The 20,010-nt window shown below is 43.8% G+C and overlaps 1 protein-coding gene across 2 annotated transcripts in view; it reads right to left on the bottom strand.

Annotated features, from left to right (window-relative positions):
* COL26A1 (collagen type XXVI alpha 1 chain) overlaps positions 1 to 20,010 on the bottom strand; it is a 248,399-nt gene that overhangs the window by 183,361 nt on the left and 45,028 nt on the right. For both annotated transcript variants that reach the window (XM_049904167.1, XM_049904168.1), the window contains exon 2: positions 3,694 to 3,816. In XM_049904167.1, coding sequence (XP_049760124.1) covers positions 3,694 to 3,816 — 123 coding nt within the window. The remainder of the gene's footprint in view (positions 1 to 3,693; positions 3,817 to 20,010) is intronic.

Here is a 20,010-nt window from a genome sequence, read left to right as displayed (position 1 = left end):
CTGTTTTCAAGATTTTCTTCTTGTTTTTGACTCTCAGGATTTTTATCATATGCCTGTTTGTGGGTCTTTTTGCATTTATCCCACCTGGAGTTTGTTAAGCTTTCTGGGTGTTTAGTTACTATTTTTCAATAAATTTGGGAAGTTTTCAGCCATCGTTTCTTCAACTATTTTTTCTTCTCCTTCCTCTCTCCTCTTTTTCTGATACTTCCATTACATGCATATTAATACACTTGATGATGTCCCGCATTTCTTTGAAGCTCTGTTCATTGCCTTCTTTTTTTCTCTCTCTGTTCTTTGGTTTGCATAATTTGTATCACTCTATCTTCAAATTTGCTAATTCTTTCTTCTGCCAGTTCAAATCTACTGTTGAACTCCTTCAGTGAGTTTTTTATTTCAATTATTGTGCTTTTCAACTCCAGAATTTCCATTTTATTGTTTCTGTATCTTTATTAATATTCTTTATTTGATGTGACACTGTCATCATTCTTTTACTTCTTTAACCATGCTTTCTTTTATTTTTGTGAACATATTTATAATGGCTACTTTGAAGTCTTTCTGTTAAATTCTACCTGTGGTCACTCTCATAAGCAATTTCTGTTGCCTGTTGTGTTTTTATCTGGCATACGGGTCATACTTTCCTGTTTCTTTGCATGCCTCATGATTTTTTTGTTGAAAACTGGACATTTTATAAAATATATTGTAGCCACTGTGGGTAATGTCCTCCCACCCAGGATTTATTATTGTTATTTGCTTGTCTATTTGCTTAATGACTGGTTGGATTATATTAGTAAGCTCATTTTTCCTTTTTCCTACCCTCCACTCACACACACACAGAGCTAAGCCTCTTATGTTGTTCCTCAGGGGAGCATTGTTTTGGGTATGTCTACAGTCACACCCTGGGATAGCATTAGTATCGGTAAAGCTTTCTTTCTCTCTTTTCCTGACCACATTCAGCTGTTAAACATCACTAAATGCTGGCTAATTGCTCTATTTTTTTTCAACAATGTCCTGGGACATAAATTGCTCCACAGATTAATCCAATCAAATGTGACTCCTTTGAAGGAACAGTTTCTGGGGTCAGTGTTTGATACTTGTTTTCACCCCAGAAGAGGTTCTCCCAGCTGTCTTATTCCCCAGTTCTATCTTACATACTAGCCAGCCTACAATCTAGTCTGTATCTTCATTAAATCTACAAATCTTCCAACTGTTGTTCAACACAACCTCCACTGTTCTTGAGATTACTCTTAGGTTTGAACTTCTCCATACTCTGTTGCAAATGAAATCATTTCCTTTGAGAAGGAAAATTCCTCGGGCAAAATCTCTGAGCCAGGGCTCTGGAACTAGGGATGGGGATAACGACAAGCTTCTCTCTGAGTGATACCTCCACTCTAGGGGCTGAACCCTCAGAGGGAAGTAGTCTGAGGTCATTTCAAGCTTGCCTTTCTTAGTGTAGAACCAGCAACTCATGAGATGGGACAAGGGTGGTTGTAACCCCAGTACTCTCAGCATGCTGCATCCAAGGTAGAACCTCTGTTCAATGAATGAAAGCCTGGTCAGAAGAAGGGAACTCCTACCTCTCAACCATCTCAATTAGGCCTTAGCCTCAGCAATAGGTAGCTGGCATGAGAATGATAAATGCCGAAGTCCTGAGAGGGACCTCTCCCTCTGGAGAGGGAGTCCTGTGTTCTTGGCTGCAGCAGTCTAAAGTGAAATATCCATCGTGCTGAGTGGGGAGGGTGGAAGGAGGGAGTAGCAATTTACAGACCAGACTCCACAGATCTTTCTTCTCAAAAGATGCTCCCAGGATTAAGAGATCATGACCTGGTAATCTAAAGCTCCCTGCTGATAAGAAAGGCAGGAGGGTCTTGGGATTTATCTCCTAGGGATGTGGGGGAGAAAGGGGAAAGGAGGACCCTGTGCCCTCTGCTAACAAGGAAGAGGGGTCAGCACTCCTCCCTTCATTATGAATCCACTGGCCATCCCTCTATCACAGCATTTAAAAGTAGCCCTTTCTATTAAAATCGACATTTCGTTATCTAGTCATTCCCTTTGCAGAATGGACTATGTAAAAACACTTGTGCAAGTGTTTAAAAATATAAGTATAATGATGTTCACTGAAGCTTACTTTGTAATAGCAAAAACTAAGAATCTACTTAAATATCCATCAATTGAGGATGTGGGAAATAATGGTCTTTTCCTACAACAGAATACTGCACAACTGTTAAAAATAATAAGGTTCCATTTAAACTGATTTGTTTCCATGGAACAAATGTTCCAAAAGTGGGAGACTATATTATTTGATAACATAATCTAATACTTACATTTTTTTTACATATATCACATATATATGTATAAATGAAGAAAATATCTGAAATGACACACTTTTAATAATAATAATGGGATTGAAGACAAATTCAGAGAGGAGAGAATGTTCATTTTTTACCTTATAGAATTCTGTAATAACTGGAATTTTTTTTACAATGAGTATATATCACTTTCTTTATATAAATTTCTTAAATTTAGAAAATAAATGCAAATCTAGAAAATAAAAAAGCTGCCCCCTCGCCATGACCAGTTCTGTGGCCTGTGGCCCATGACCAGAGTCTCAACCACATTTGTTGGTTCCTTCATTCATGACTAAGCATGTTCTGTGGTCAGCTCCATGCAGAGCCCTGTAGGGGGCAGAACTTCATGAGGGCAGAGGCACAGGCCCTGGCTCATGGCTTACTCTCCATTTTCAGTGATGAAAACATACCCAAGTTATGATCATCACATGCAAAAATGTTCTATTAGAAACAAAAAAATCAAACCCATTGCCATCGAGTCGATTCCAACTCATAGTGAAACCTAGTGACACAGTGGTTAAGAGCTTGGCTGCTAACCAAAAGACTGAGAGTTCGAATCTACCAGTTACTCCTTGGAAAACCTATGGGGCAGTTCTACTCTGTCCTATAGGGTCACTATGAGTTGCTATGAGATGGTATGAGTTCTGTTAGAAGAGGGTACAAAATCCTCTCCTAGTGCAAAGAAGGCAGAGACAGGGGAGTTTAAGAAGTACAGGGCCAGACAGAGATGGGGAAGGGTCCTTGAGGTAGAGGCCTGGGCTGGACAGGTAGGGGTGGGGAAGAAGGAATAGTCAGTCCCTGGAGCTAGAGAAAGCCCTAGAGAAGGAGGAGGGGCAAGTGAGGCATGGTCTTAGAAGCCATAAATGATGGGCCACTCACTCAGATCTCTCCTTGTAGGGGTGCAGGGGGGTGTACAGCCACTGATGAGCTGTGGTCCAGGGTGGGGCTGGTGAAATAGGCAGGCTGGAGGCAGGGCTGGATTCCCAAGGGCATGATATGTCCACATTCTAGTCTGAAGCCCCAAGGCTGGCCACAAAGTAACCTCTTTAGCCCCACCTGGCCCTTCTCCTCTCTTCTGTCTCTTGGCCCCACTCCTTAGCTGTGGCATTCCTTGCCCATCTAACACCCCACTGGATTGTGCGGTCCTGTCAGGTTGGGGAGCACATCCCTTTCATCTTTGCACACACACATACCCCATATGCTGTGTACACAGAAAGTGCTTGATAAATGCACATTCAACTCTTGTCTCCAAGTGTCAACCCAGCCTCCCCCAGCAGCTGTGCTGGAGTTAGATTTATCCAAGGGAAAAGAAAGGAAGGGCAATATGGGCCAGCCCTATGGCCTTTACCTCACGAGGTTGGTGCAGGGCCCGGGCCACCGGCAGCTCTGGTACACGCGCTGGACCACCGTCTCTGAGCCATTCTGCACTTGGCAGGACACAGTCCGTGTTACTGTGTGATGGCACCAGTGTCTGTGGGGAGAGGAGCAGTCACATCAGCCCTGCATGTTCCTAGAGGGACTGACTGCACATCAGAAGGCCATGCTGCCTGAGAGGTCCTCCACAAACCTGGGAGTCATTCTCTTGGGCAAGAGGTCCACTGAGACCCTCTGTCCACCTGGTGGGGAAACGGAGAACACCTACACCCCTTGGCCACCAAGCCCTGGCATCATTTCAGTTTCTCAGTCAGTCAGTCATCAAAAGCACCTTGTAGAATCAGTGAAAACACTCAATCCTTCCCACTGGGAAACCTCACTTTGGTGAGAAATACAGGCCCATAGGAATGCAGGGTAATGGGTACAACCGGTGATGAACACAGGGAACTATGGGAAAAAGAAAGGCCTTTAGCCCAGCAGATTCTAACGAAGGCCAAACAGCTGAGTACTGATCCATAAGTGTTAGCTGACCAAAAGTTTGGGGGCATTGAAAGGGAACAGCATTAGCAGAGGAGGGAACAGAGTGAGCAAAGGCATGGAGGTCAAAGAGACCACTGCATGTCCAGGGGCCTGCATGCTATTAGATATGGCTGAAAGGCTAGAGGAAGGGGAGGAGCCAGGGAAGAAGTACATTACCTGCCATGCTAAAGGTGGGTTATTTCATAAAGTCGATGAGGAGCCATTGAAGGATTCCATGCAAGAAAGTGACTTGGATGGATCTATGTTTTAGAACAGCCCTTCTGGCTGCAGTGTGTAGGACAGAATGGCCAGGAGAGAGGAAGGCAGAGAAGCCAGTTAGAGGGCTGAGATCCAGAGGAGAGGAGGAGAGGCCTACACTTGGGCAGTGACAGTGGAGGAGGAGGGGACATATGCAAACAATATTAACAGGGTGAGGGCATCGAGATGGTAGATGGAGCACATGTTCCCGCCTCCCCCTCCTATCCTCTTTCCCTAGAAATTTAGAGAGTCCCTAACAACACTGGAAAATGAGAAGCAGTGGGCCTGAGATTTTGAGGAATCTTGAGGGAAAGAAAACAGATAGGACTAACTTGAAGAAGGAATGAACAGCACAACCATGCAGGGGAAAGGATGGAGTCAAAAGTTGGGAGCAGCTCAGAAGGGGCAGATGTGACTAATGGGGCATGGGAGGGACCCAGAGGTGACTGCTAAAGCATTGGTTGGGGGACCACAGTAGAAGAAGCAAGGCAGGTAGACCCAGACCCCTACTTCTGCTGGTGTCAGGAATCAAGCATTGGACTCACTCACCTGCCCTGAGACAGGTGTGGTCAGAGTAGGTGCCTGGCCAGAAAGATGAGCAGAGTCTTAAAAGCTGGTGACCTCCAGAAAGAATGGGGACCCTCCCAAGGCCAGACACTGAATTCTCACACACTTTGCTGGACCCTTCACACATACCATCAACCCTCCAAAAGGCAAAGCTATAGAAAACAGAGACTGGCAGACAAGCTAATGGGAAACCCCAAATACCAAGAATTTCAAATTATTTGAGAAAAAAAAGACCAACACCATGAAAGAAAGGCCCAATAAATCATACAATAAATCACACCTCAGGAAAAACAATAAAGCAAGTAAATGAAGACAATTTTTAAAGCATAATTAATGTTCTGAAATGGATAAGAGAATTTTTCACCCATAAAAATTATAATGAAATTTTAAAAAATCAGATTTCTTAAGAATGAAAAGTATGACTATAAAAATAAAAAGCTCAACAGAGAGGCTGAGGAATAGAGAAGGTGAGCTGGAAATCTCAGCTATGAGCTCTCCCAAGATGTATCGCAAAAGAACAGAGAGATGGAAAATATGAGCAAAAAATGGAAGATCTAGAGATCAGACTGAGAAGTTCCACTATCTATCTATTAGTAGTTGTACAAGGGGAAATCAGAGAGATCAAAGAGAAGTATTTACTTAAGGAAATAAAAAATAAAATTTCCAGAAGCTGAAGAAAGATGTGAGTTCTTAATTTAAAAGGGTGCATTAGTGCTAAGCAAAATGAATAAAAACAGACAAACATTTAGACAAATACTGGCAAAATTTCAGAACACTCAGGATAAAGAGAAAATGCAAAAAGCTGCAGAAAGAAAAGAAAAACAGATAACTTGCAATAAATTGAAATTAGACTTCTTATTAGCGACTTCAGGAGCCCTGGTGGTACAGTAGTTAATCTGCTAATCAAAAGGCTGGCAGTTCAAATGCACCAGCCACTCCATGGAAGAAAGATATGCCCATCTACTTCTGTAAAGACTACAGGCTAGAAAATTTTATGGGGGAGTTCTACTCTGTCCTGCAGGGTAGCTATGAGTCAGAATCAACTCAATGGCAGGTTTTATTAGCAACATCAGATTGAAGAATATAATGATGCAATAGCTTCATTCTGAAGGGAATTCTATGCTCAGCCAAACTATCCTTTAGAATCAAAGACAAGATGAAAACATTTTCAGATGCACAAGGATTCAGAAATTTGACCAGCCACCCTTTCTGAAAGAATTACTAGAGGGTATATTCCATCAAAATAAAATAAAAGATCTAGGAGAAAGATACTAAATATGTGAAGCAGTTGTGAGCAAAGAAACAAGATTTAATAACAGCCTAGATATAAAATACAAGGTGATTTCAACATGGAAAGAGGCACGGTGGGGAGAGACAGTGGTAAAGAGGACAAAGGGAACTAAAGTTGCTGAGATGCCTGTCTTGTTCGAGGAAAGGATATAGAAGCTGAACAATGTTAGTTGTAGCAGAAAAATATACAATTATATGTGTTTTTGAATTTTAAAGATATACACTAAAAGACTAGAAAGAAGGCATAAAACTGACAACCTATGAAAATTAAAACCAAACATGGTTTTAAAAATAAAAAACAAACAAAGCTTAGGCAAGTTTAATAAGAAACCAAAAAAGACATATATTAACATTAGGAGCAAGAAAAAAAATCCAGATATAGGGAATTAAAATAAGTAAACGGCATATACGGTCTGACATCAAAACTTTTCAAAAATCTTGATGACTGGACAATTTTCTAGGAAAACATAAATTCCCAATATTGGCAGGTCAAAAATATGAATCACCGATACCATAGAAGAAAATTAAAAAGTAGTCAAAACAAAGGCCCAAAGTCTGTTAAGTGGGGAAAAGACAGTCTCTTTAACAAATGGTGCTGGCATAACCAGATATCCATCTGCAAAAAAATGAAACAAGACCCATACCTCACGCCATGCACAAAAACCGACTCAAAATGGATCAAAGACCTAAATATATAAACTAAAATGATAAAGATCATGGAAGAAAAAATAGGGACAACACTAGGAGCCCTAATACATGGCACAAACGGTATACAAAACATGACTAAAAACGCAGAAAAGAAACTAGATAACTGGGAGCTCCTAAAAATCAAACACCTATACTCATCCAAAGACTTCTCCAAAGGAGTGAAAAGATTACCTACAGACTGGGAAAAAGCTTTTAGCTATGACATTTCTGATCAGCGGCTGATTTCTAAAATCTACATGTTACTGCAAAAACTCAACAACAAAAAGACAAATAACCCAACTAAAAAATGGGCAAAGGATATGAACAGGTACTTCGCTAAAGAAGACATTCAGGTAGCTAAGAGGTACATGAGGAAATGTTCACAACCATTAGCCATTAGAGAAATGCAAATCAAAAGTATAATAAGTTTCCATTTGGATTAATGCCAACAATGCTGGCACTAATCAAAAAAACAAAATAATAAGTGTTGGATAGACTGGGACACTTACACACTTCTGGCGGGAATGTAAAACGGTACAACCACTTTGGAAATAAATTTCGCACTTCCTTAAAAAGCTAGAAATAGAACCACCACAGGATCCAGCAATCCCACTCCTTGGAATATATCCTAGAGAAACAAAAGCCTTTACATGGACAGATATATGCACACCCGTGTTCACTGCAGCACTGTTTATAATAGCAAAAAGATGGAAGCAAACAAGGCTCCCATCAATGGATGAATGGATAAATAAATTATGGTATATTCATACAATGGAATACTACGCATCAGTAAAGAACAACGATGAATCCGTGAGTCATTTCATAACATGGAGGAATCTGGAAGCCATTATGCTGAGTGAAATTAGTCAGTTCCAAAAGGACAAATATCGTATGAGGGAGGGAGAGGAATATTCACTCATTAGATAGTAGACAAGAACTAATTTAGGTGAAAGGAAAGACAACACACAATACAGGAGAGGTCAGCACAACTAGACTAAACCAAAAGCAAAGAAGTTTCCTGAATAAACTGAACACTTGGAAGGCCAGCAAAGCAGAGACGGGGCTTTGGGGACCATGGTTTCAGGGGACATCGAGGTCAACTGGCATAATAAAATCTATTAAGAAAACATTCTGCATCTCATTTTGGAGAGCGGCATCTGGGGTCTTAAACACTAGCAAGCGGCCATCTAAGATGCATCAATTGGTCTCAACCCGCCTGGAGCAAAGGAGAATGAAGAAAACCAAAGACACAAGGTAATTATGAGCCCAAGAGACAGAAAGGGCCACATAAATCAGAGACTATAACAGCCTGAGACCAGAAGAACTAGATGGTGCCCGGCTACGACCGATGACTGCCCTGACAGGGAACACAACAGAGAATCCCTGAAGGAGCCCGAGAACAGTGGGATGCAGACCTCAAATTCTCGTAAAAACACCAGACTTAATGGTCTGACTGAGACTAGAAGGACCCTGGAGGTCATGGTCCCCAGACCTTCTGTTAGCCCAAGACAGGAACCATTCCCAAAGCCAACTCTTCAGACAGAGATTTTACTGGAATGTAAGATAAAAAATGATACTGGTGAGGAGTGAGCCTCTTGGAACAAGTAGACACATGAAACTATGTGGGCAGCTCCTATCTGGAGGGGAGGTGTGAAGGTCGAGGGGGACAGAAGCTGGCTGAATGGACATAGAAATACAGGGTGGAGAGAAGGAGTGTGCTGTCTCATTAGGGGGAAAGCAACTAGGAGTATATAGCAAGGTGCATGTAAGTTTTTGTATGAGAGACTGACTTGATTTGTAAACTTTCACTTAAAGCACAATAAAAATTAAAAAAAGGCTGGAGAGGAATGCTGGTGAGGAGTGAGCTTCTTGGATCAGGTGGACACTTGAGACTATGTTGGCATCTCCTGCCTGGAGGGGAGATGAGAGGGTGGAGGGGGTTAGAAGCTGGCAAAATGGACACAAAAAGAGAGAGTGGAGGGAGAGAGTGGGCTGTCTCATTAGGGGGAGAGTAATTGGGAGTGTGTGGCAAGGTGTATATGGGTTTTTGTGTGAGAGACTGACTTGATTTGTAAACTTTCACTTAAAGCACAATAAAAATGATTTAAAAAAAAAAAAAGTCATCCTACCATATGTGAGTAATTGTTTAAAAAAAAAAGTAGTCAAAAGTCAACCCCTCTCCCCAAAGGCACCATGAAATCTAGTTCAAAATCTGGGTCTGCCAGCAATGAGATATCTGAAAAGAAGATTAAGAAAACAATTCCATTTGCAATATCATCTAAGAGTAAATTATCTAGGAATAAATTCACCTGGGGATGTGAAAGACTTATACAGTGAAAATTACAAAACACTGCTAAGAGACACTAAAGATGTTCCATGATTATGGGTTGGAAGGCTTAATATAGTCAAGCCGTCAATACTACTCAAAGCGATCTACAGATACAACCAAATCCCAATCAAAATTCCAACAGCATTCTTTACAGAAATGGAAAAAAGTAACCCTCAATTTTATATGGATTGACAAGAGACCCCAAACAGCCAAAGCAATTTTGAAGAAGAAGAACAAAGTAGGAGGCCTCATACTGCCTGACTTCAAAACATATTACACAGCTACAATAATCAAAACAGCCTGTACAGGTTTTCCCTCACTATCAGAAAGCACTGCATTCCTGTGAAACCTTTCGGAAGCCAAAATGGCGTAAAGCAAAGAAGGAATTACCATTAATTTATATGGGAAAATTTTTTAAGCATTCCCAGACCCAAAAAATAACCTACCAAATTATACCAAGTAACGCATAAAACATAAAATAGCACTAATATATAGTAAAAGCTGAGATGCTGAGTGTAGTTCCCAGGGAAGGTGCTTGGTGACGCCACTCTTGCTGCTCACAGGCATGCTCCTCTTTAAGTGCTCACTGCAAAACAAACGCTGAAGCTATTTCTGCTTTTTGCCTTTTTTCGTAAAAGCAAAAATCCTCTCTGGGCTTCTTTTGGTTAGCGAAAACATGTACTCATGTAATTCTTCCATGAAAACAAAGTGGCGTAAAGGGAATTTTCAAAAGCAGGGGATACCTGCATTGGTTTAATGATAGACACATAGACCAATGGAATAGAATTGAAAACCCAGAATTAAATCCAAACATCTATGGTCAATTGATTTCCAAAAAGGGAGCCAAATCCATTCAGTGAGGAAGGAACAGCCTCTTCAACAAATGGTGCTGGCAAAACTGGATTTTCATTTGCAGAAAAATCAAACAAGATCCATACCTCACACCATACACAAACACTGACTCAAAATGGATCAAGGGTCTACATGTTAAATCTAAAATCATAAATTTCTTGGAAGAATAGATAAGAGCAAGGCTTTGAAACCTAATTTTTTTAAAATTATTGATTATCAAACACAACAACGAATGTACAAGTAACAGAAAACAAAATAGATAACTGGGACCTCGTAAAAGTTAAATACATAATGTTCATCAAAAGACTTTATCAAAAGAATAAAGAGACAACTGACAGGAAAAAAATCCCATTTAACCAATAAGAGTCTAATATCTAAAATATACAGAAAACCTCTACAACTTAACAACAAAACGACAAATAAATGGGCAAAGGACATGAACAAACACTTCACCAAAAAGGATGTTGAAATGGCCAACAGACACATGAAAACATGGTTAACATTATTATCCACCAAGGAAATGCAAATCAAAACCAGGACGAGGTACAGTTTCACTCTCAGATTTAAAAAAAAAAAAAAAAAAAGGCAGAAAATAACAAGTGTTGGAGGGGACGTGGGAAAATTGGAACCTTCACCCATTGCTGGTGGGAACGCAAAATGGTACAGCTGTTATGGAAAACAGTCTGGCCATTCCTCAAAAAAAACTACAGGTAGAGCTGCTATATGACCTGGCAATTCCACTCCCAAGTATATACCCTAGGGATCTAATAGAAGTGATTCGAACAGACATACGCACACCTATGTTCATTGCAGCACTACTCACAATAGCAAAAAGATGGAAACAACCTAAGCGCCTAACAACAGATGAATGCATAAGTAAAATGTGGTACAGACATACAATAGACTACTACTCTGTGGCACAGAAAAATGAGTTCCCGAAACATCTTAAATGTGGATGAATCTGGAGGTCATTATGTTGAGCGAAATAAGTCAATCACAAAAAACCTAATATTGTATGTTCTCACTTTTATAAAATGACATGAATAGGTAAATACATGGAAACCAATGTCCATTGGTGGTTACCAGTGGTTAAGGGGGAAGGGGGAATGAAGGAGAAGGTACTCTCTAGGTAAAAACCAAACCCGTCGCCATCGAGTTGATTCTAACTCATCGCGATCCTACATGACAGAGTAGAAACTGCCCCGCAGAGTTTCCAAGGAGAGGCTGGTAGATTCAAACTGCCAGCCTTTTGGTTCGCAGCTGAGCTCTTAACTACTGCACCACCAGCGTTCCTAGGTAGGAGTCACTTTCTGTTTATAGAAATGGGTAAAGTGGCACCGAATATGGGCGAAGTTTGCACAGCATGACTGATCTAACTGCTGTCGATAAGCTATACGTAGGCAAAAGGGATGAATGGGCAAATGCTAGGTTGTACATGGTTTTGAAACAGTAACAACAACCAAAGAGGGTGGGGGGCTACAGATGCTGACACTAATTAGACATAACCAATCACTTCACGGGATTAGTTTTTTTGGTTTCGGAGCTTAAGGCTAGGGTCTTGTGCGACAATTCAGTCAATAGGCATAATATAGTTCTTAAAGTTTATGTTCCACTCCCAGTATGGTGAGTAGCATCTGGGGTCTTAAAAGCTTACAAGTGGCCATCTATGGTACAACTATTCGTCCTTATTCACCTGGAACAAAAGAGAAAAAGGAAATCCAAGAATCAGAGAAGGAACTGGCCTACAGGACTAATTGTCTACATGAACCACTGCCTCTCTCCACCAGAGACCAGAAGAACTAGATGGTGCCCAGCTACCACTACTAAGCATTCTGATAGGAACACAATAGCTAAATCCTGATAAAAAGGGAGAAAATGTGGAACACAACTTCAAACTCTTAAAGAATCCACACTTACTGGACCTTTGGAGGCTGAAGGAGTCTCTGACACTATGACCCTTCAAACCTTGAATTGAAACTATCCCCTGAAGTTACCTTTACACTAAGTAACAATTCAGCCCAAAAAGTAAAGATTGTCGCCTTGAGTATTGTGTTTAAAATATATACAGACCTATATATACATACGTATATACACACACATATATACACACAGGAGCCCTGGTGGCACAGTGGTTAAGAGCCTGGTTGCTAATCAAAAGATCAGCAATTCAAATCCACCAGCTGCTCCTTGGAAATCCTATGGGGTAGTTCTACTCTGTCCTATAGGGTCGCTATGAGTCGGAATCGACTTAATGGCAACCGGTTTATATATATAAAAAATATACATATATATATATATTTTATACATACATAAAAAAACAAACCAAGCCAAACCCAGTGCCGTCGAGTCGATTCCGACTCATAGCGACCCTACAGGACAGAGTAGAACTGCCCCATAGAGTTTCCAAGGAGCGCCTGGCAGATTCAAACTGCCGGCCCTTTGGTTAGCAACCATAGCACTTCACCACTACGCCACCAGCGTTTCCATATACATACATATATATACATATATATATATACATATATATATATATACATATATATATATATATATATGACCAAAGGGTCAACAGCTATTTTAAAGCATGGCTCAGAAGGTTGGGGGACAGGGAGAGAAAGTAAATGGAAGTGAAACACCTAGAACAGAAATAACGAGAATGTTGACACAGTGCGAACAATCTAACCACTGTCACTGATCATTACGTCTAGAAACTACAATGGGAGCAGGTTTTGCTGTGTATATTCACAAAAAATATATATACAGATTTTTTTTTTTTTGGTAAACCTGGTTCTGGTACCAACCTGCTGTGTGACTTGGGCAATTAGTGACATCCCGTCTCTGAGCCTCAGTTAAATAAAAAATTCTACCTCTCAAGGTTCTTACAAGGACTACATGAGCATATCCAGGTTAGTGTTGCGTAAACTGTGCAGAACTACCTAAACCGAGGTATCATTATTGGTTATATAGCTACCTACCTAAACCGAGGTTAACAATGGACTAAGGATTGTCCTTCCTATTTTGCAGATGGGGAAAGAGACTGAGAGATGAAATCACCTTAGCCATCGCTACAGCTCAAACCAGAGGCTAAGCTGGGAGGAGAGCCCAGCCCTCCTGCCCAGGGGACCAGCAAGGCCCCCGCCTAACTGATACAAACCGGGATTCCTGTGTCTGCCAGATACCCAGCAAAACCAGGTCAGGAAATGGTATAAGACGTCAGCCACCTGGGCCCTTCCTTCACCTCTGCCAAAGAGTGTCAGAGACACCTTAAGCACTCAGTGTGTGCTGCCAAAAAAAAAAAGAGAGAGTGTGATTCTATTTGGGATGAACTACTGGGATATTCGAGGGCAGATGCTTCACCCTGACATCTGTGCCAGGATCTGGAACAAAAGGACACCAGCCATACCAGCCACCCCCTGAAGCCCACATTGGTCAAAGCTGTCTATAGGGAAATGAGCTGTGAATTGGAAAACATTTTCAAATGCCTCAAATCATTGTCTCCAGACATTTGATCTTTTAATGGGCTGTGAATGGCTTCCAAAAATCAAAACCTGGCCAAAAACAATGAAGAAGGCAGGCAGAGACAAGGGAAGAGGGCTCGGTGCCTTTGCAGATGAAATTCAAAACCCAGTCCCCTGCCCAGTCACGCGTGGTTCCAGGGACTCTTGGGGTCAGGGCTCTGTTCTGTATGGCCTCCCTCTTAGAGGCCCCGTGACCTGAGCATTTGTCTATGCTTTCTGTTTGGTGGGTGGCATCTCACCACCACCAACGCCATCACCCCCACCCACCCCTGACCCTCGTAGGTGTGCAGTAGTGGGTAAACAGTGTTCTATGGGCTCCAGAAAGACCCCACCCAGAGACAGGCAGGGGAGGAAAGCCACAGGGTTGGTCCTTGAAACCTGAGAAATGAGAGTGCCCTGAGTAGCCTTGGTCAAGATGGGAGGGACCGGCATTATCTTTGGACATTATCTCAGCCAAGTTTCTTCATCATTCTGACCGAGATAGTAAACTTACTCACAGCAAAGTCTTTGGGGATGGGATCTGCTCCCCTCCAGGATCCCTTTCCTTAGGGGAAGAGGCCCACACCACTGGTGAGCAAAAGAGACCCCAGGAAGCTGAACTGGCCACATCCTCAGGCTTGAAGGCCTGATTCCACAGTAAGTGTTGGCTTTGTGTCTTGGCCATGCAGTGAAACCTTTAATTTAGGGTCTTCCAAGAAAACAAGTGCTGGCAGTTTCAGGAAATCAGGTCACAATGGACCAGAGCAGCCTTTAAGACACCCTCAGCCCATGCTCACGCCTGAGCATGACTACACCAAACCACCTCCAATGCCACTTGCCACCCAGGGAAGATGCCATTGTAGCCAGTCCCTCCTCCCCATAGCCAAGCCCTGGAAGCACCTCCACCCCTCAGGCCAACCAACCCCTGGTTCTCCCCTGTCCCCAAACTCCAGGTCTCCTATCTGGGCTTCGTTTTGAGACCTGACCTCCAGCTGACCCTCTCACCCACTCCAGGACCCTAAGCTCTGAGGCTGAACCAAGCCCCAGCTTGGATGTGTCCTCCCTCTTGATAGAACAATCTGACCCACCATATTTCCTAACCCCTGCCACATGCTAAGTCACCTCAACACCTCTTCTTGAACCCCTCTGTATCTGCCCACTTGCCTGGACAGTGGTCAAACATCATCATAGCCCATGGGACACCTCAAGGCACATGATTTTAATTTCTCTAATACTTAATCCACCCTCAACTGCCTCCTCCATCTTGGTGACCAGCTCCGCTATGCCCCTGTCCCCTTACCCAGAAACCCCCAGGAGCAAATCGCCTGAGACTCTGCCTTCTCCCTCCCTCTCTCCCCACAGCCAACTCAACACCCACCCAGGCAATTCTACCTCCCAATACCCCTCAGCCTCTTTCCCTTCCCAATCCCTCCTCCTATCACCCTGATTCAGACATTTTCATCTTCCACCAGGACAGCCTCAGCCCCTCCTAGTCTCCCAGCCTCTAGTCCGGCCTCACAGCCATCTCTCCTCCACATGTTGCCCAAGGTGCTCTCTAAAATACAAATTGGGCCATGTCATCACACCTCTTGAAACCCCACCACCCAAAGAGAAAATGCCAAGCTCCTTGCCCACCTCCCCAGTGTCACCTTCTACCATGCTCCACCTTGCCATTTACACTGTCATGTTGACCTGACTTCACTCATTTTGTTCTTTCTCCCTGGAATGCCATTCTACCTTCCTTCATCTGGCCAACTCTTACTCACCCGGCCAGTCTCCATTTAGCCTCCATCTCCTGGAAGCCTGCCCAGAACCCCTGGCCAGGACAGGGTGCCCACCTCATGCTCCACAGGCCTGGTGACACTTCTATCTTAGCCTTTATACAGGACTTCCCAGGACAGCAGGTTCAGGGCAGGCCTCCATAAAGGCATATCGATCCAGTCCTATGATTCAGAAGGACCTTCACCTGTCCACATCTACTCACTCAGGGGTCTGCTATGTGCCGTCCCTGACCCTCAGCTCCCATCATCGCACCCACCCGCCTCAACGTTGGGGTGTCTAGTGTCAGATCCATCCCTTCCCCACCTGCCCCACATTGTTCTAATTACCTGCCCACACCCTACCCAATTCCCCAGAGAGGCCAATTCCAGTGGGTTTGATTGCCAGTTGGGTTCAAAAAGTACAACTAAGTAAAAGTAATGTTTGCAGTTCAAAGGCAGTCTGGAAGGCAGTTCAGAGGGGCAACCTGGATGTATCAGAGGCCACCAGCCATGAAGCAGGGCCCATGGTCCCTTGGCTAGTCCCAAGAGAAATACAGAGCCCAGCTAGTACCAAGAAGAGAGGATCCAACTCTCTGGCACAAACGGTCAGCAGGTCTTCTGTCCATCCAGCTCCTGGACCCTCCTGCAGGCAGAAAGGGGTCCAGCACCCAAGGCCCACTTGTGATCACTAACATTTCCCTAAAGCTTTATGGTTGGCAAAGCATTTTCACATTTCTTATTTAATATTCTCAAGAGTTCTGCAACGTAGGAATTTTATAAATACGAAAATGAAGCCTCAAGAGAAGAAGACTCAAAGTCACATAATGAGTAAATGGTTAGGTTTAGATCTTGAAACCCAGTCTTCTAATTCCAAACCCTAAACTGTTTCTGCCTTCTAATGACGATGAGTGGATGGTTAGGGAGCAAATAAAATACTCCCTGGTAGGCCCTTGGATACCTCCATCAAGGGGCCATCTCACATGAAGAACAGCAAGCATGTTTGAAATCACTGAGACAAAAGGTGGAACCGGTGGAATGTAACTCACCAGTTGAATGTAATTCAAAATAACACCAGTTGAGTGTTAATTTAAGCCACAGCAGGGCTCACAGGGGTGGACTCTAAGCCAGTCCTGCTCCCTTCACCCTCCTCACTGCTGCTACCTGTGTTAGACCTCGCACTCATCTTCAAACAACCCTAGGAGGTAAGTATTGTTATAGTCCACTTTTACAGATAAGGAAACTAAGGCACAGGGAGGGGGTACATACCATGGCCAAGGTCACCCAACAAGTCAATGGACAACCAAGAGTCAAGCCCAAACCTTTAGCCAATTTGCTACACTGCTATGTTGACTTGAAGCTCACCCCAGGGTACCTGGGTCTCGGCAAACAGTACTCTCTCCACTTGGGGTCATGGTAACCGGAGAGGGTATGCAGCAGACTTAATAGTAGGCTGCTGATGAAAACTGTAGAAGACCAGGAGCTGGCATACACAGGAGCCTGGGTCTCAGAAGAGAGTCAGGATCCAAGGTAGAGCTCTACAACCCAGAGCATGGAGCCAAATCTAACAAGATGAAACATGACCGGACAAACGTGGAGTCCTGTGGATGAGTCCAAATGGAGTTGAGAGGTTCAGGCCAACAATAAGTTCAGTGTGAGTCAGCGGTGTGTGTCGTGGCCTTCAAAAAGCAAAGGCAACCCCAGGCTTCCTTAATAGCAGAACAACAGTCGAGAACAAGCCTGCTCCTTGCCACACCTGGACAGCCACAATGTGGTGGACATGGGCTGTGCCACTTAGATTTCCTGCATGAAGGACTTTTCACTCTAGCTGCTAGAAATACTGTCAGTAGACACCCTTCAGCAGTCAGCCCAGAGCTGCCCAGAGCTGCCTCACCCAAGGCCATGTTCTTACCAGGGCAGGCCACATCCAGGGACTGATGGATGTGGGAGATTAAAGGCCCAGCCACCTCAGCCCAACTCAGGACAACTCAGAAGGCCCATTCTAGCTGCAGGGCTCCCCGTGGGGTAGATGGAGGCTATCACTGGACCTACATCACAGCTCAACTCCTGCTCACTCCTGCTCAGTCCCCTTCCTTCCACAGAGGTCAATCCCTAACAAACATCCTCCACGTTAGACTCCATTTTAGTCTGCTTCCAGGGGCTGAACCTCTGAGATGACACCTGGGTGTCTGTCACAAACCCCAACAAGAAAAGGAAAACAGCTGGTCGTCGCAGCTGAAGTTCATGGCACTGGGGGAGATAGCTGTGGCCTCCAGCTTCTGTCTTAGTCTCCCAGTGCTGCTGTAACACAAATACCACAACAGAAAATTATTTTCTCACAGTTTAGGAGGCTGCAAGTTTGAACTCAGAGCACCTTGTCTCAGCACCTGTAGCCCTGGTGTTCCTCGGTTCCCTGGCAATCTTTACGTGGCATCTATCTCCACCCCCTCCCCCAGTTTGTGCTTCCTTGTCTCTGTCCAGGCTGCTCTTTATAACTCAGAAGTGATTAGGTTCAGGACACACCCTACCCCATATGGCCTCATGAACATAACAAAGAAAACCCTCTTCCCAAATGGGATTACATCCACAGATACAGGGGTTAGAATTCCAACACATCTTTTGGGGAACACAATTCAATTCGTAACAGCCTCAGAGCAAGAGATGACAGAGCTGGGAGGCTGGGGCGTTAACCCGTAGAGCAGTGAGCTCCATAGAAAGAGTACAGGTCATCAGCCCAAGGTTTGGTGAAAAAAAAAAACAAACCAAACCTGTTGCCGTCACGTCAATTTCAACTCATAGTGACCCTATAGGACAGAGTAGAACTGCCCCATAGGGTTTCCAAGGAACAGCTGGTGAATTCAAAGTGCCGACCTTTTTTTTTTTTTACTTGTACTTTGAAGAAGTACAATTAAATTACTGTAGATGAAGGTTTACAGAACAAACTAGTTTCTCATCAAACAGTGAGTACACACGTTGTTCTATGACACTGGTTAACACCACCACAACATGTCAACATTCTCCCTTCTCAACCCTAGGTTCCCTATTACCAGCTTTCCCGTTCCCTTCTGCCTTCCAGTCCCATGCGCCCCTCTAGTCTTGTTTTGTTACATGGGCCTGTTCAATTTTTGGCTGAAGGGTGAACCTCAGGAGTGACCTCATTACTGAGCTGAAAGAGTGGCCGAGGGCCATACTCTCAGGGTTTCTCCAGTCTCTGTCAGGCCAGCAAGTCTGGTCTTTCTTTTTGAGTTAGAATTTTGTTCTGCATTTTTTTCCAGCTCTGTCTGGGACCCTCTATTGTGATCCCTGTCAGATCAAACTGCCGACCTTTTGATTACCAGCCAAGATCTTAACCATTGACCCACCAGGGCTTCTAGGTTTAGTGAAGTGGAAGGCAATTCTCACACTCTACAGGGTCCCTGCCCCACCCAGGTTCAGAGATAACCTCTCCGGCAGTCATGGTGAGGACTGTTAGGATTGGGCCATGCCCTTTAGACAGGGTGAGAAGAATTAACTAAGAATTAGGATGGTAAAAGGGAGTTCAAGGAGGTAGATCCAGATCCCTATGCTGAGACATCTGCGGGGGCCACCCAGGGAGCTACATCAGACCTGCTCACATGCCCGCAGAAGGTCAGAACATGAAGGCAACTGGGAGACAGACTGCGTCTCGGGCCAAGGAGGCACCTGCTTCCAGGAAGATCCAGGCACGGTGGACTGTCTGCCATTTGAGCAAATGTGTTCCGAATCAGACCAACCCCAGGGACTGTCACAAAATCCCCCCCAACAAAGCAAGTGTTTCTATGGCTGAGGGTCCCCTCATCATCCCTTATCCACCTAAGAATTGAGCAGAGTCATAGCTTTGTTTATGTAACTGAATGTGTGTTGCACTAAGGCCTGATGAGTTTTCAGGGTGTGAAAAACAGGAGTGTTTGTATAAGCAGATAGATTTTCCTGAGTTTCCGCACAATGGTTCTTACTGCAACTGCCCATTTCCACACAATGTTGTTGTTGTTTAGTGCTGTCCAGTCGGTTCCGACTCATAGCGACCCCATGCACAACAGAATGAAACACTGCCCTGTCCGGCACCATCCTCACAATCGTTGTTATGCTTGAGACCATCGCTGCAGCCGCTGTGTCAATGCATCTCATCAAGGGTCTTCCTCTTTGCGATGACCCTCTACTTCACCAAGCATGTCCTTCTTCAGAAACTGATCCCTCCTGATAACATGTTCGAACTATGTAAGATGTTGTCTCACCATCCCTGCTTCTAAGGAGCATTCTGGTTGTACTTCTTCCAAGACACACTTGTCCTTTCTTTTGGCAGTCCATGGTATATTTCGATACAATACTGACCAGGAATTTAAGTAAATTTAAGATTTTTACAGATAAAGGATGCTAATCTGAAACCCCCAGGGCAACTGACCAAATCTTTTTGTAAAAACAGCAGGGTGATGGCAGGACTTCCTGGTCTAGCACTGAGGCCTGGAAGGCGAGCCTGGTGTATAGATTCACATCCACGAGAGATGGGCACACGCCAA

This window comes from Elephas maximus, chromosome 12 (assembly GCF_024166365.1).
Source record: "Elephas maximus indicus isolate mEleMax1 chromosome 12, mEleMax1 primary haplotype, whole genome shotgun sequence".
In the NCBI taxonomy this organism is placed as follows: Eukaryota; Metazoa; Chordata; class Mammalia; order Proboscidea; family Elephantidae; genus Elephas; species Elephas maximus.
Note: the sequence above shows the minus strand (reverse complement) of the source record. Positions and strands in the feature narration are given on the sequence as shown.